This window comes from Erinaceus europaeus, chromosome 9 (assembly GCF_950295315.1).
Source record: "Erinaceus europaeus chromosome 9, mEriEur2.1, whole genome shotgun sequence".
Taxonomy (NCBI): domain Eukaryota; kingdom Metazoa; phylum Chordata; class Mammalia; order Eulipotyphla; family Erinaceidae; genus Erinaceus; species Erinaceus europaeus.
Genome location: NC_080170.1, coordinates 62,761,138 through 62,777,241, shown reverse-complemented (window position 1 = coordinate 62,777,241; position 16,104 = coordinate 62,761,138). Strand labels below are relative to the sequence as shown.

The following is a 16,104-nucleotide window of genomic DNA, read 5'->3' as shown; positions in this document are numbered from 1 at the left end:
CTTACCTGGTACAGCATTGCCTGACCCCTTAGTACTAATTTTTCTCCTCTTCCTACACATGTGTTTAACTTCTGAAATTAGCAGGGAGGAAAGGAAAAAGACACAGGATTCAGTGTGGTGGCAGCTGTAATCTGGACCGGATGCTCTCTGGATATGGTGAATACATTTTTATTAGAAACTTTTGTTGTAGTCCTTATTTTCAGAAAACTCACGGCTTTCTTGATGTAGAAAGTACAACTCTTGCTTGGTCAATAAGCCCATCCTTTGCCCTTGGACCTCTGTTCACCCATCTCGTGGGATCCTTCTATTCCCCCCTATAACTCTGTTGGAATCCCTTTGCCCAACTTGGGCAAATTCTCCTTGAACACCACATAGATTATTCATTTTCAAGGCTTTCCTGGAAGACTCAGGTATCCTGCACTGCCATTGATGTGTTACTTTGCACAAGCATGTCCCTTCCTTCTCATTCTGGCACCAAGTAAGTAGCTCTTACACAAATGTTCATCATTGCGTTTCTCCAGATGAGATGCCCACAACCAGCCCATTGTCTCCCAAACTCTATGAGACCTGTGTCAAATCCACTGAGTAGTCCCTTCAAGTCCCTAGCATTTGGCTTCTAGTGGGTGCAAGCCACCATTTTCCTTTCCCTGAAGGGTGTATTGTAAGAGGAAATGTGTAGTGCACCCAAAAACTCTCCCGTGGTCTTTCAAGTCCTTGATTTCTAAAAGCTGGAGGTGGGTAAACACGATTACTGGCAGAACTTGTTTTGCTTTGTGTGTCAAGCATGGATGATATGCTGGTCTATTTTAGGATAGAAAGGTATTTGATTCTTTTAATTACATTACTGTTGGCCTTTGTGGCCTCAACTGAAACTGAGTTGGAAAACCCTCATTTAACATTCTGTAACAACAATAACAAAAACCCTCTTCACTTTGGTGATAACAGATCCAGGTACTTAAACAACATTAGAAGTTGTGATTTTCTTTTCTTAGTTCTGCATTGGCTCCATACTGAGGCAAGCTTTCCATTATGGTGTTAAAATGGCTACCAGGAGCCATGGGGGCTGGAATTTTATCTGTGGAACAGGATCATTTTTGTTCTGGTAGTTTCAGTAATACTCTCCCAACTGCAATTGTTGCTGTGGCTTGGGCAACATTCTCACATGCACTTAGATCATTATTGCCAAGGCAAAGGAATATTCTATTCCTAGGTCTACAACCTCTCCCAGGTTTGGAGAGGGAATAGTGCCAGCCCTCCCCACCACAGGGTCTTGAGTGAAGAGAGCTAGTGTGTCATGTTTCCCACCCCCCACCTCCAGGAAATCATTATAGTATTGCCACTAGAAAGTGGAATGGAAACCAGGTAAATTATCTCACTTTCATACTGACCTAAAGCCCATCTTCACTGCTTTATCATTCTAGGCCCCATGATTCCAGTCTTCTTTACCCCAGGAAATTGCCACTCAGATAAATGAAGATGCCTCTTCTAAAACTCTAGAACTTTGTGTCCAAACCAATGAGATCCTTGAACTGTTTTCTTATGATTATCTTTGATGCCCTTTATTTGCCTGTGGTTCTTACCCAAGCTTGATCAGGCTGTTGTGATACCTAGAATATTTGGTAATTATGAAACCTCTTTTTCTGAAGTCGGGAAAATAGTTCAGCCTGTTAGTGCACCAGCTGGCATGCCAGAGACTCTAAAGACTAAATTCTGTCCCCAGCACCACCTTATGTCAAAGCTGAATGAACTCTGGACATCTCTCTCTCTCTCTCTCTCTCTCTCTCTCTCTCCCTCTCTCTCTCTCTCTCTCTCTCTCTCTCTCTCCTTTTCTTCCTAATATTTTAATCTCTCTTACTAAGTAAACAGATGCATAAACATTCAAAAATATCTTAAACACTTATTTTTCTAGAACTACCAACTTTAGGGGAAAATAGCACAGACATATAGAGATGTGCAAAAGGTTTGCTGCAGTGTTCTTAATGGAACAACAAGTGCTTATATGCATCAGTGAAAGGCAGATTACATAACCTGTGGTGCTTCTGTTCAGTGGAAACTACAAGATCATGAAAATTCAGATAGTGTAGCTGAAATGTATCCTTCTGAAAAACAGAAGAAAAATTGTTCAGATACAAGTACACATCCTGTTGTTATAGAAAAAGCAATATATATATATATATATATATATATATATATATATAAATGTCAGGTGATAGAAAGCAAACTCCCAGTAAATAGAACAGGGAAAGATGTTTTCTTTTTTAATGTATACATTGAAAAATTGTATATTTTGGAGAATTTTATGCTTTCCCATTTCAAAGAAGAAAAAAATCCTTTATCAGAAACTGGTTTCATTTGTAGAAGGCAGACAGATAGTTGAGGCAGACAGAGAGCTTAGAATTAATTTTTAACAAAAATATATATTATATATATTGGCAAACATATGTATTGCTGTAGGAAGCAATTCAGCAAGTAGACAAAAATAATAATCATTCCCATTCTCACCCTTCAGATATGAACAAAGAGAATATTTTACAGTAAGTATCCATTTTAAATTAAATACAAAAAGGTACATTAAAAATATTTGAGTTAAATTCATTCAACTGCAATAATCATTCCAACTCCTGCATTAGCTATCTCCCTTCCCTATGATCCTAATCTTTACTTTTACATTTAATGTTAGCTATTTCATTATGTGTGTGCTTAACCATGAGCTTCTTCATATAACATCAAAGACATGCATATATAAAGTCAGGTGGATAGACACAGAACAGATTTAGGAGCCAAAACAGGAAAGAGCCACAAGACTGTGATGGGTAAGGAGGACTTGGGGCTGAACAGGATGGCGGCAAAGGAGTATGAGCCAGATAAACAATGTCAGCATATTGAGGGAGAAAAGTACTGAACTCAGTTTTGTGATTTCTTTCCTATATATAATCCATTTCCTTTTAAAAATCCAAGACAGATGCAAGCTGATTTGCCTACTGGTACTCAGGGGATAAACTTAGGTAACCCTGACCTCTGAAAGCCAGAGTTTTGGCAGAAACCAACTGAGCTTCCTAAAGTCCTAGGTGTCGAAGGCTAACCACAGTTTGGCCCATGATTTCAGGGCTAAACAACAGCAACATTCAAGTGCTCTGGATTGTATTTTAGACCAGGGGATTTACCCAGTAAGTACATATTGTATACAGTGTGGAAATCTCCCCACCCTCACATCCTGCCTCACTCACCTTGCCCTCCCTGGCAGGCTGTGTGCCCATTGAAGGGCTATATTTAGCTATCTGCTTGCCCTGCTTTTAAAATTATAGACAGACTCCCCACCTGCAGGGGGGAAGCTCCAGGAGGGGTGGGACAGAGCTGCAGATGTCTCTCTTTCTCTCTGTTGCTCCATTCTCTGTCTCTGTCAGAAAAAGAATAAATAAATAGAAACATAATATATGGGGAACAAAGCTATGGACTCAAAATCTCTTCCCACTATGAACATGTAGGTGTCATCCATCCATCATCATCTTATATAGCCACATATAATCAGGACATGTATGCAGTGTTTTTTTTTTTTCTTCTTCAAGATTTGGCTCCTTAAGTGTGTGGAAATATATTTTTAGACTTGTGATTTGACACTTTTTCTTCTTATATAATGTTGTTGACTTTAAGTATTGTGATTAACATCATTAGGTCTTCTATTTGTTCAAGTCATTCACTATATCTGTCTTGGATATTGACTCACCCCCTGCTCTTCTCTCTGGTTTATTTGTTTGTTTGTTTGAGTGTGTCCCCTCCTGACAGGAGTATACTGTTATGGTTTATACATGTGTCTATATTCCTTGGTAAGAAAAATAATGCAAATCTTGTATATAAAAATTGTGAAGCAGACAACAGGTTTTAATGTCACATTAAGTCATTCTTTAACATGCCTGGGTATGGATTATTTAATTATCTAAGAGGAGGTAATAGTACAAAGAGATTAGATTAATATGACTGAGGCATTGTTATCTATTGTGATCAATAGCTTTATTGATATAATTCATATGCCATAAAAATTCTTATTGGATGTGTACAGTTTGATGGTATTCACAGAACTGTGTAATGATCACTATGTAACATTGGTGACACTCCAAGAAGACTATCATTGATTAAAGTCTCAGACTTTGTGAAGCTCTCTAATAACGTAGATTTTTGCTTACAGGAAATGCAGATGATTTCTGTTTAGTAGAAAACATGACTCTTATGGTTATGATTTTGTTACCCTGTAGGCATTCTATCAGTTTTAAATCTCACCTGGCAACACAAGATCAACGTTTTTTCTTTAGTGTTTCCACGAAGTCCTTTAATCCTTCTCTGAGCCAGCTGAGTCCCTAATTGAGAAGTTAATTAAATCTTAATATGCTTCCATTCTGTATTTGTATGAAGCTTGTTTAAAAATTTCTTGTAATTTGAGGCAGAGATAGCTTGCCTAGCAAGTCCTGTGTCATGCTGGCATCCCAGGTACCATCACCATATGAGGTGTTATAGCACTAGGTGATGTAGTTCTCTGCTCCTTTCTGTCTCTATGAATAAAAAAGTGTCTCTGAGCAGAGAAACCATACATGCAATGTGTCCCTGGAACCAAAAGAAAGAGAGAGACAGAGAGAGAGAGAGAGAGAGAGAGAGAGAGGGAGAGAGAGAGGGAGGTAGCCTGGAACCAAAAGAAAGAGAGAGATAGAAAGAGAAAGAAAGCTGGGGCCGGGTGGTGGCGCACCTGGTTGAGTGCACGTATTACAATGTGCAAGGACCCAGGTTCGAGCCCCCGGTCCCCACCTGCAGGGGGAAAGCTTCACAAGTGGTGAAGCAGGGCTGCAGGTGTCTCTCTGGGTTTCTCCTTCTCTATCACCCCCTTTCCTCTTGATTTCTGACAGTCCAATAAATAAAGATAATAAAAAAATTTTTTAAAAAGAAAGAGAAAGGAAGAGGGAGAGAGGAAGAAAGAAAGAAGGAAGGAAGAGTAAAAAAGAAAAAAAAAGAGTGAAAGGGGGAGAGAGAGAGAGAGAGAGAGAGAGAGAGAGAGAAGAGCACAAGAAATTAAGACACATAAATTCTGACAATCTGGAAGCCCACACTACAAGAATGGATATAGAGCAGGCAACTAACAAATACATCTGGACCTATTTATTGATCCCCTTTCTTTCAGTGAGGGATGTGTCAGACTTCTTTAAATTCTGAGAGGAGAGGATATATTTTAGAAAAATCTTCAAGGAAAATCAAAAGATGAATGGCATATTGTATTTTGATTCTGAGATGCTGAAATTTTGTTCTAGAGTTACATTTGAATGAAGCTATGCAATTTCTTCTTTTCTAAATCAAGGCTTGAGTGAATGAATATTCTAAGAATATAATTGTATGCTTTTAATTTTTTTTGTCACCACTGGGGTTTCACTGCTTTAAACCAAGTTTTTCTAATACAAAGGGAGAGTGAAAAAGACCACAGCACCAAAGCATCCTTTAGTACAGTGGGGGATGAGATCAGACCTAGTTTATACATGTGACAAAACAGGCACTATCCAGGTGAGCTATCTTGCTAGCATTATTATATTTCACAGGTAAATTTTAAAAAATCTATAAGATTAAAATATTATTTCTGTGTTAACATATATGTTATGGGATAAAATCTGAAAGTTATAAAAGGGAATATTGCTACAGAGAACAATTCCCCACCCCAACACACACACACATACACACACACACACACTTAACATTTTTGTTTAAAAATTATATGCCATTTTGTACATGATTATATGTGCTACTTTGCAACTTTTCTTTTCAAACTTACCAATATTTAATAAAAACTGCTCAACATCAATATCCATAATGGCTGCTTTGATCAAGCCCTGTGTAGTGGGATGGTGGAATGGCTCACTTGAATAGTGAGCTGTTTTACTATTTGCACAACCCAGGCTCAAGCCTGGCCCCTACTGCACTGAAGATAGTGCTGTGGTCTCCTTCTCTATTTATCTCTCTGTCTGTCTGACTACCTTCCAACTCTCTGTCTATATCTAATAAAATGAAAGCAAAAAAAAAAATGTAGTAACTGATGGCTTCTCACTTTTCATTGCTCCACAACCTCATTACCTGATAACACTGCCCTAGTTTCCACTTTTGCCTCTTCTCTCCAATCTTTTCAATATGGTGGACTGCATGAGTCTCTAAGCATGTTGGTCATGTCACCTTCCAGACAGAGCAAGCCAGAAGCCTCACATTGACCTGCAGGGCCTATCTCCCTAGATCCGCTCCACTCCCACTACCATGGTTGCCTTTTACTGTCAACTCCAACCATCGCAGAAACAAATATTTGAGAGTATATGATAGAATTCAATACAGATAATCTCACTTTTCATCTTTAAACTTAATCATGTTAGTTTTTAGCAATTATCTCCTTACAATAAGATATAAACTGCTTTGCTGTTTTGTTTTGGGAAGTCACTTGGGCTCTTTAGGAAAAAAATTTTTTTTTGAACTTGATCTTTGGATTTCCACAATCTAGCCTGTCTTAACATAGTACTTGCTCAATAAGTTATGTTAAATAGACAAGTGGAAGAATGAATCTCAATGCACATCAGTAAGTTAAAATTGATTTGAAAATCTGTTTTGCCTGGCTCTGCACTAGGTCATGAGGGAGATAAAAGAACAGCTTAAAGTTGAAGTCTGTGTCAAGAGCCCTGAGTAATTGTGGAGGGGTGTGTGTGTGTGTGTGTGTGTGTGTGTGTGTGAGTGTATGTGTGTGTTGGTCTCAGGAGGAATTTCTTTCCCCCCACCAGCCGCCCTCTTCCCCCTGCCCCCCCCCAGAAGGAACTTTCTAACTGGGGGAGGGGGAATTTGACATCTTCACCTGGGGGAAGAGTACCAAAAATACCAAAATGATGCCTTGGCTATGATTTCTTGAAAGAACTTTTCCAAGAAACAAAGCCTCAAGGGTTTATCAGGTAGACATCAAGAGAGAAGTGACAGGCAAAGTCAGGCAGGAAACCCTTGGTGATTCAGGCAGGCCCTCTGTGTATTCCTGTGGCTCCCAAGGAGTCAGGGCATACATGGCTGACCACAGCAATGCCATATTTGGTGCAGAGTGCAAAGATGATGGTGAACCCTGCGGCTCTAGCAGGAGGCATAGAAAAAGTCCTGGGCTGAGTCACAATGACAGGAAAAATCTGGTTCTGCATCTGGATCCTCAACTCCACACCACAAGATTATGATTTTCAGGCTGGAGAGATAGCATAATGGTTATGCAAATGACTTTCATGCTTGAAGTCCCAAAGTCTGAGGTTCAATCTCTAGCACCATTTTATAAGCCAGAGCTGAACAAGTACTCTGGAAAAAAAAATCTTATTTTTCATTTCATTAAGTCTACATTTAATGAAACCACCAGGAAACCAGTGTTCAAATGGGACTCTGGTAGAGGGAGTTATCCACTCAATGAGGACCAGTATAGAGATAGAATAGGAACCCCAATATGGAGCCCTGCTCTTGGCACAAATGCAACTCATTTCCAGGACTTTGCAACATGCTTCAGCTGATGTAAAAATGTATTTGCAGGAGCAGGGTGATTACCAGAAAAGCTGTGACAACACCCAGAAAATGGGAAACAACACCCAGGATTATTGACAAGAGTTCCATGCTTTTATAAATTAAGAGCAACTCAATATTTGTTTTAGAAATAAGCACCCATGGGCCATGTGGTGGTGCAAGGTTGAATGCACATGTTACCACATGAAAATTCCCGAGTTCAAGTCTCTGGTCCTCACTTGCAGGTCCTCACTTGCGAAACTTCATAAGCAGTGAATCGGTGCTGCAGGTTTCTCTCTCCCTCCGTATTCCTCCCTCCTTCTCAACCCTTCAAAAAAAAATTGCTATGGAAATCTGTGGATTTTATTGCTGAGCCCCAGCAATAACCTTGTTAGCAATTTAAAAGAAAAGGGGGGCAGTGGCACAGCAGTTTGAGTGCACACATTATGGTGTGCAAGGAACCAGGTTCAAGCCTTTAGTCTACATCTTTGGCGGGGGGAGGGGGAGTTCACTAGTGGTGAAGAACTGCTGCAGGTGTCTCTCTTTCTCTCTACCTATCCTACCCTTCCCTCTCGATATTTTTCTGCCCTATCAACTAAATAAAGAACAAACATCCTGTCTACTCACACCTACGTCAGGCATAACCAGTTCGGCTCCTCCTCCAACCCACCCACCATTCCCCAGAGCTGGAGACGGTTTCCTGGGGTGTTGACAGGAGTGACCCTGTCCCTGGAGGGTAGCTGCTCGGAGGAGGCTGGGACAAAGGGGTGTGTGATGGTGACAGGTCACAAAGGACCGCGCGGACTAAAGGCAGGGCTGCCAGGAAGTGGGAGCAGAGTCCTGCAGGGAGATGGGCGGTCGCCTTCCCCCGTCTGTCTCTCTCCAGGACTCTGCGTGCGGGGGGCGGAGCGGCCCCGAGCGCCAAGCAACATGAGCAGCGAGTGTGTGTTACCCTACTACACAGCCCACAGCTACCGCTCCATGGGCGTGTTCAACACCTCCATGGGCGACCTCCAGCGGCAGCTCTACAGGGGCGGGGAGTACGACATCTTCAAGTACGCGCCCATGTTCGAGAGCGACTTCATCCAGATCAGCAAGAAGGGGGAAGTGATCGACGTGCACAACCGTGTCCGCATGGTGACCGTGGGCATCGCTTCCACCAGCCCCATCCTGCCGCTCCCCGACGTCATGCTGCTGGCCCGGCCCGCCAAGGTCTGCGAGGAGCACACCGCCCGCCCCCCCAGGCCCCCCAAGGGCAGGGCCCGCAAGCCCGCCAAAGCCCTGGAGCTCACCAGGCTGCTACCCTTGAAGTTCGTCAAGATCTCCATCCACGACCGAGAGAAGCAGCAGCTGCGCCTCAAGCTGGCCACTGGCCGCACGTTCTACCTGCAGCTCTGCCCCTCCTCCGACGCCCGCGAAGACCTCTTCTGCTACTGGGAGAAGCTCATCTACCTCCTGCGGCCACCGGTGGAGAGCTGCAGCAGCACCCCCACAGCCCCCACCCACGACGCCATCGAAGACAACAAGAGCCTTCTGGTGAGCTTCCATTAAGACCCGGGGCCAGGCAGTGCGTCTTAATGGAAGTGGGGAGCAGCAAGGAGGGCCCACAAAGTCATTGGTTTCACTCCCTCCCCTAGCCCTCCTGCAATGGCCCAGGAATGAGGCTGAGGGCCTTAGGGGATAAGCAGTGAGGGTGCCCCACAAAGTCCCTGGTGTTCTCTGACACCATCCCCCCTTCCCTCCCCCCAAATCCACCTGCAGTGATTCAGGAATGGAGCAGAGGACTTCAGGGAAGCAGCAAGGAAGGGCCCCACAATGTCACTAGTGCTTCCTCTCTGACACCCTCCCTACCTCCAGAACTCCTGCACTGACCCAGGAATAAGGCAGAGGACCTTGGGGGAGCAGCAAGGAGAGGACCATATGAAGTCACCCATGCTCTTTGATACCCCCCCAGTCCCTGAAATGTTCAGGAAGCATCAAGGAGGGGGCCCCATAAAGTCACTGGTCAGAAGTCCTTTTGCCCTCCCCTCCTGGCTCTGTGGTGGGCACTGAGGGATAGAAAAAGAACAGCAGCTTGTAATTGAAGTTTCTATCAAGAGCTCCAAGTAACTGTGGATTTGAGGTGAGGAGTGTTTTGATCTCAAAAGTACCTTAATAACTGGTGGAGGGGGAATTTGATATCTTCACCTGGTGGCAGAGTATGAAAAACCCCAGCAAGATGCCTTGGCCAGGATTTCTCAGAAGGTAGGCAAGAAGGTGGTCAAAAGCTGCTCTGTCAACTATTTGGGCTCCTTGATAGAGAAATCTAGTAAGATCAGCTCTTTGTTATTTTGGCTAAAGATAGCAGTTGAGAGAAAAGCAGCAAAGGGTGACTGAGGAGAGACAGAGAGACACTTGTAGCACTCTCCATCTCTCAGGAAACTTCCCCCTTGAAAGGGGAGACTGGGAATATATTCTTGAGCATGTGATTTCTATGGGATGCACCACTGCCCAGCCCCCTTATCTCTTCTTTCTTCCAGAGCTTCAAAGTCAATTTGACATTGAAGGTTTATTCGCTGGAGACACATAATATTGAGGACAAGATGGTAGATGCATTCCATTGGAAAGGGCTCAGGGTCTGAAGGGTCACCACGGTGAGGCACTGGGGAGGTTCCAAGGGTTTCTCCAAACTGTCCCCAGACACAGAAAGAACTAAGGCATCAGCTGTTCTGGGCTCATATGCATAAGCTCCGGGCTTATATGCTGTCCCAAGGGTTGCTGTCCCTCAATAGCTGACACTACCTGGATTGAATGTGGAGGAAGAGACTGACCCCAGTCCAGATAGTCTCAGCTACTGAGGGATATGGTCAGTAATTAGGAAGTCCTTCTTTCATTTCATGCTAGCTACCATGGGCTGATCTGTTTCGGTAGTTGTTGCTTCACAGCTCTGAGTTGACCTTTTTCAGAGAGGAAGACACAGAACAGAAAGACAGGTGTAAGAGGGAATGACATACAGCTCCAAAGCTACCCTTAGTATAGTGAGGGTCAGGTTTGAACCTGGATTGTTGACATGACAAAGCAGGAACCTTCCCAGGTGAGCTATCAATGGGCTCCCAGATGCTGATCTTATTATTACTATTTTAAAATATATTTAGTTATTAATTAATGAGAAAGATAGGAGAAGAGAGAAAAAGAGAATCAAAGCTTCACTCTGGCACATGTGCTCCTGGGGATTGAACTCAGGGCCCACGTTTAAGAGTCCAATGCTTTATCCACTGCACCACCTTCTGGAAGGTACTTGTGCTGATCTTAAATTGTGCAGGCTTAATTCCTGCCAGTCACCCAGTGGCAAACACCTGGTCCCTCTGTGCCACCCATCCCTTTGCAGGGAATTTATCCTATAGGAAAATAAGAAGCCAGTATGTAAAATAAAAGTATATGGGAACCAGGCAGTGGTGCACCCAATTGAGTGCCCATGTTACCATGCACAGGGACTTAGGTTCAAGTCCCCACCCCACCCTCCTGCAGGGGAGAAGCTTCTTGAGGAATGAAGCAGTGCTGATGGTTTCTCTCTTTCTCTCTTCGTATCTCCACTTTCTCAATTTCTGTCTCTATCAAAAACAAAAATGGAAAGAAAAAAAATGACCATTGGGAATGAGTAGGGAGGCACCCAACTTCAGCAATTACCCTAGTGGTAATTAAAAATTTTACTTAAAAATGTATGGGGGTAGGCCATGACACACCTGATACCTGCAAGGACTTGGTTCAGGCCCCTGGATCCCACTTATGTGAGAGAAGCTTTGTGAGTGGTAAAGCAGTGCTGCAGGTGTCTCTTCCATTTTCTGCTCCCCTCTCAATTTTTCTCTATGCAATAAATATTTTTTAAAAGAAATTTAAAAATGCATGAGGATAGGGAGCTGTTCCAATGCTTTCTGCAGCTCTGAGGGTGTGCCAGCAAAACCTGGGGGAGAGGAGGGATGGGACAGGCTTTGACGGGGCTGCTTGAGGAGGGAAATTAAGACTTGATTTTCAGTGGTTCTTCTCCTGATACATCCTTGATCTATCAGTTTGATCTTGGGGAAGGAGAAAGGAACAGTTGGTCCTGCCGAACTCACTAGCCCCTTCTCCTTTGGCACAGAGCGCAGACCTGCACGGAGAAGGGGACCAGAAGGAGGGCAGGCACCATAAGCACCGTGACGTGCATGGCGTGTCATCAGCAGCCTACGCAGGGGGAGAAGGCATCCCACAGTCCCGCCACGCTGTGCCCCCGGGCCCGGGCTCCCTGTCAGGAGGCTTGGCCCTTTCAGGGGCCAGTCCCTCCGGGGCCATAGCCATGGCGGGCACCGGCTCCAGCGCAGGCACAGGGGGCGCTGTAAGCCTGGCTGCCAGCAAGGCAGGGGGCCCGGTGAGCGCGTCTCTGGCGGGTGTGCTGACCAGGACCTCAGGCTGCGAGTGCGGCCCGGCCCCGGCCATCGCGGGTGCCACCAGCCTGTCCTCGGAGCGCGCTGGCCTGGCCTTGGCGGGGACAACCAGCTCCACCTCTTTGGGCGCGTCGTCGGCGGCGACCAGCGCGGCCCAGGGCAGCAGCCTGAGCGTGGTGTTCGCGGGTGCGGTGACCACGGGCGCTGAGGGCCAGTCTCCACCACCGCTGGTGTCCACCCTGCAGAGCGAGGGCTACATGAGCGAGCGCGACGGGAGCCAACGGGTGCCCCCACCCTGCCCTGAGCCCCGGAAAGACAAGAAGGAGCGAAAGGACAAGAAAGACGACAAGAAGTCCTCCTCCAGGAAGAGCTCCCGCCACCGGAGGGCAGGGGACAGTCACCACCACCGGGGCCGGGGGGACAAGTCCGGCCGCAAGTCATCATCCCACCGCTCGCTGTCAGGCCACCACAGCAGCAAGAAAGAAGACAAGAAGGAAAAGAAGCATAGCACCAGGGACAAAGGACACAGCACTCACAAAAGCACCAGCCACACTTCCACCAGCAAGGAGTCCAGGATGGGCCACAAAGTGGGCAGGAGCCGCTCTACTAACAGCTCAGGCTCCCTGAGTAAGAAATCCAGTAAAATCGGCTCTTTCTTCCGGAGCTTCAAAGCCAGCTCGACCTCGAAGTCACATGCTACCTCCAAGGACAAAGAGGTGGACATCGTGGCCAAATCGGTGGAGACACACAATGTCAAGGCCAAGATGGAGAGAACCTCCCCCAACCAAGACATAGAGATCTGTGGGTCAGTAACATCTGAGACAAAGGAGACCATAGTCTTTGAAGCCAAATCTGTTTAAGCAGGAGCTTGGGCAGTAAGCCGGGAAGGAGACCCTGTTCCAGGGAACCAGTTGCTCCTAGAGAGTCCATTTCAGCTGTCTTTAATAAAAAGGAAACATACAACTCTAAGACAAAGGTTGTCTTCCCTGGAAGTTTCTGTTCTCACAATGGTTTCTATCTGTGACTTAGTCCAAGATTCCAGACTCCAAACTTCAGAGCCCACCTCCCCAGACCCCTACCCCCACTTTCACCCCCACATCCATTCAGCACCTTCTGGATCAGTAGATCCAGCTGGAATATCTTGCCTGCTGAAAGCCCATTCTGCCTTTGCTTCTTCTAAACTGTAGCTGTAAAAATCTCAGACTTGGGCTGGACAATATCACCTCCACCATGTCTCCATGCCCCCCCTTTTTTCCTCTTCTCCCCAAAGGGGTTTGGAGGATTATCCCTGCACACAGATATTCCAGTCTGCAGACTAAGTGAAAACAGGACTTGTTTGCACTCAGGAGACACTAAGGAAGATGGAGAGAGGGCAGCCATCCAAGCAAGCAACCAGAATTCATGGGGTTTATCATCTAGATCAGGAATTGGCAATCCAAGGGCTCTTTCCAGCAGCCTGGTTTTCTAAAGAAAGTTTTATTGCCACACAGCAATAGTTATTTTTCAATATATTGTCTGTGACTGTTTTCACGTTATTTTATTTATTTAGATAATTAATCCTTTAAGTTATTGCTGGACTTTCACTCCCCTAGTCCAACTTTTTCAGAGAAATGGAAAGAAATCAAGGCACTGAAACTTCTTCCAGTGTGGTGGGGGCTGGGCTCGAACCTGAGTAATACACTAGCAAAGCAAGCACACTGCTCAGATAAGCTATTTTGCAGGCCCTGTCTTCACTTAGAATGAGAAGTTTGAGATGCAGCAACAGAGACTGCCTGGGCTGCAAAGTCTATGATGTTTACTCTCTGACCCATTGCACAGGAAGTAATCCCAGCTCTGAACTTATAGGAACAGTTTTTGCTCACAGGGGTGGGCCCTAGAGAAACATTCCCTTCGGCTTGCCAAGAGTGTTTAGAACAGTTGACAATAGTACCTAACCTCTGGAAATGCTCCCAAATATTCATCTAAAGGGAGAAAAGTTAAACTGGTCTGTGCCTGTGGTGCAGTTTCTACAACAGTGAAAATTCTGCCGCTATTGGCTCAAGTACATATCACAGAGTGTCCAGTAGTGAAGGCAAGTCAGAAAAACATATATAAGATAGCTCCATTTGCAGAACACTTTACAAACACCAAAGATACATGGTGGTCTGTATTTGATGACAGTGTAGAGAAAACAAAGACAAAATGTGACAAGTACAAAGTCCAGGAATGTGGCTATCTGGAGGGTGATGTGGAGGTACAACAAAGAGCTTTCAGAGGATGTGGATGGTTTTATTAACCAAGGGTGTGTGTCCATAGGGCTCCATTATTGTAGCTTTATCTAACCTCCCTGAAATGAGGCTGGTTTTTCAATTGATGTCAGCCTGGTGTCAGCCACTGCCTTGGAAACATCTTAACCAATTCATCCCCTACCCCCTTTATATATATATATATATTATGAAGAGGGGGCCAAGCAGTGGCATACCTGGTTAAGTGCACATAGTACTACTATGTGGAAGGACCTGTGCAAGGACCTAGGTTCAAGCCCCCACTCCTTATCTGCAATGGAACACTTCACAAGTGGTGAAGCAGGTATGTAGGTGTCTTTCTCTTTCCCTCTATATCCCCCCTTCCCTCTCAAGTTCTTTCTGTCCTATCAAATAAAATGGAAGGAAAAAAAAAGGGGGGGGAAATGGCTGCCAGGAGCAGTGGATTTATAGTACTGGCACTGAGCCCCAGCAATAACCCTGGTGGCAAAAAAATGTGTGAGTGTGTGTGTGTGTGTGTGTGTGTGTGTGTGAGAGAGAGAGAGAGAGAGAGAGAACAAAATATCTAAGCCTGATGATATCTTTCAACGTGTGTAATAATTCTAGGAGACAGACATCTTCAGAAAATTTTCTGGAACCAAGAAATGTTTATATACATGGTTAATAATATAACTTTACTATGCTCAAGGACTCAGATTCAAGCCCTCAATTCACACCTACATGGGGGAAGCTTCACAAACAATGCTATAGGTGTCTCCTCTTCTCTCTGATTCTCTTACCCTCCCTGACTTTCACCCTCTATCAAAAAAAAAAAAAAGGGCCTCCAGGAATTGTAGAACTCTGCAGGCACATAGAGATAATGCTGATAGAAAATAATAAAAAGAAAAGAATGGAGCAATACAAAATGCTGGATATAAATGAACTATGTAAATTTTATAAGCACTTAGAAAGTCATTCTAAAAAATAAAGGTCTTAGTACATTAGAAAGGAGATTATAAATGAAAAAAAGTAAAAGATTGCATTGCCTTTTCATTAAAAAATATATAAATATACCTCAAACGTATAAAAATCATTGAATTGTTAACAATAAATAGTAAAAGCTGATGCTGAAAGTTGCAGCTGAGAAAAATTGGTTCTGGAGAGAACACACTTGCTTGAGCCTGGCAGTCATCTGCCTTGCTTTTCAATTCTTAGTCCCTTTTCATTTATCACAGCATTGTCTCCTGGGACAGAAGTCAGGCTTCCAATGTAAAGCAGGGATTTTCTCTGCAGAACCAAAGCATGCAGTCATAAGGTGGGCTTTTTTAGTTGTCCACCAGGGCCTCTAAGAAGGGCTTCCCTTGAGGGTCCCCAGGCACCATTCTTCCTAGAATGCCTTGTCCCTCACTTCCCCCTGCTACTTCTCAGAGACCCTGGTGGACACCTGGAGAAGCCCATCCTATGATTGTCTGTATAAGGCCAAGATCCTGGGATCAAGGTGTTCTTGGAGTTGACAGCTAGGAGAGACAGGCCTGTCTCCAAGGCCTGAGAGGGCTTATGGGGATGCCTCCTGGGTCTTTGCGAAGTAAGGAGAGACACAGCATACTCTTTCCAATCCTTGGTCCTTCAGCCCCCAATTCACACTATGGCAAAAGCTGAGTGCTACAAAGGCTAGTGACAGACTAGAGCTTTGGCTTTGGATTTTAGAGTCTCCTCTGATGTTCTTCCATCCAACATCCTAAAGAGCTTTCTTTCTTTCTTAATTTTATTTACTTAACCAGAGCGCTGCTCAATTCTGGCATATATTTTTTTAATCTTAGTGGTTCATCAGGAGGCACACATGACTACGTGTATGTTTCTCAGAGGGAGCTATCAACTGGGGCATCAGGTTGATCTCCCCAGGCAGATAAAAGTAAGTATTTTGTGACAGTGACATGTATCACTTTGGTAGC

General features: G+C 44.6%; 1 protein-coding gene across 1 annotated transcript; it reads left to right on the top strand.

Moving 5' to 3' along the window:
* The first annotated feature begins 8,357 nt into the window (after positions 1-8,357).
* GARIN3 (golgi associated RAB2B interactor family member 3) lies at positions 8,358-12,899 on the top strand. Its single transcript, XM_007528633.2, has 2 exons — positions 8,358-9,066; positions 11,648-12,899. Exons 1-2 carry the CDS (start codon positions 8,461-8,463, stop codon positions 12,788-12,790), a joined length of 1,749 nt encoding a protein of 582 aa, XP_007528695.1. The 5' UTR covers positions 8,358-8,460; the 3' UTR covers positions 12,791-12,899.
* Positions 12,900-16,104: the final 3,205 nt, after the last annotated feature.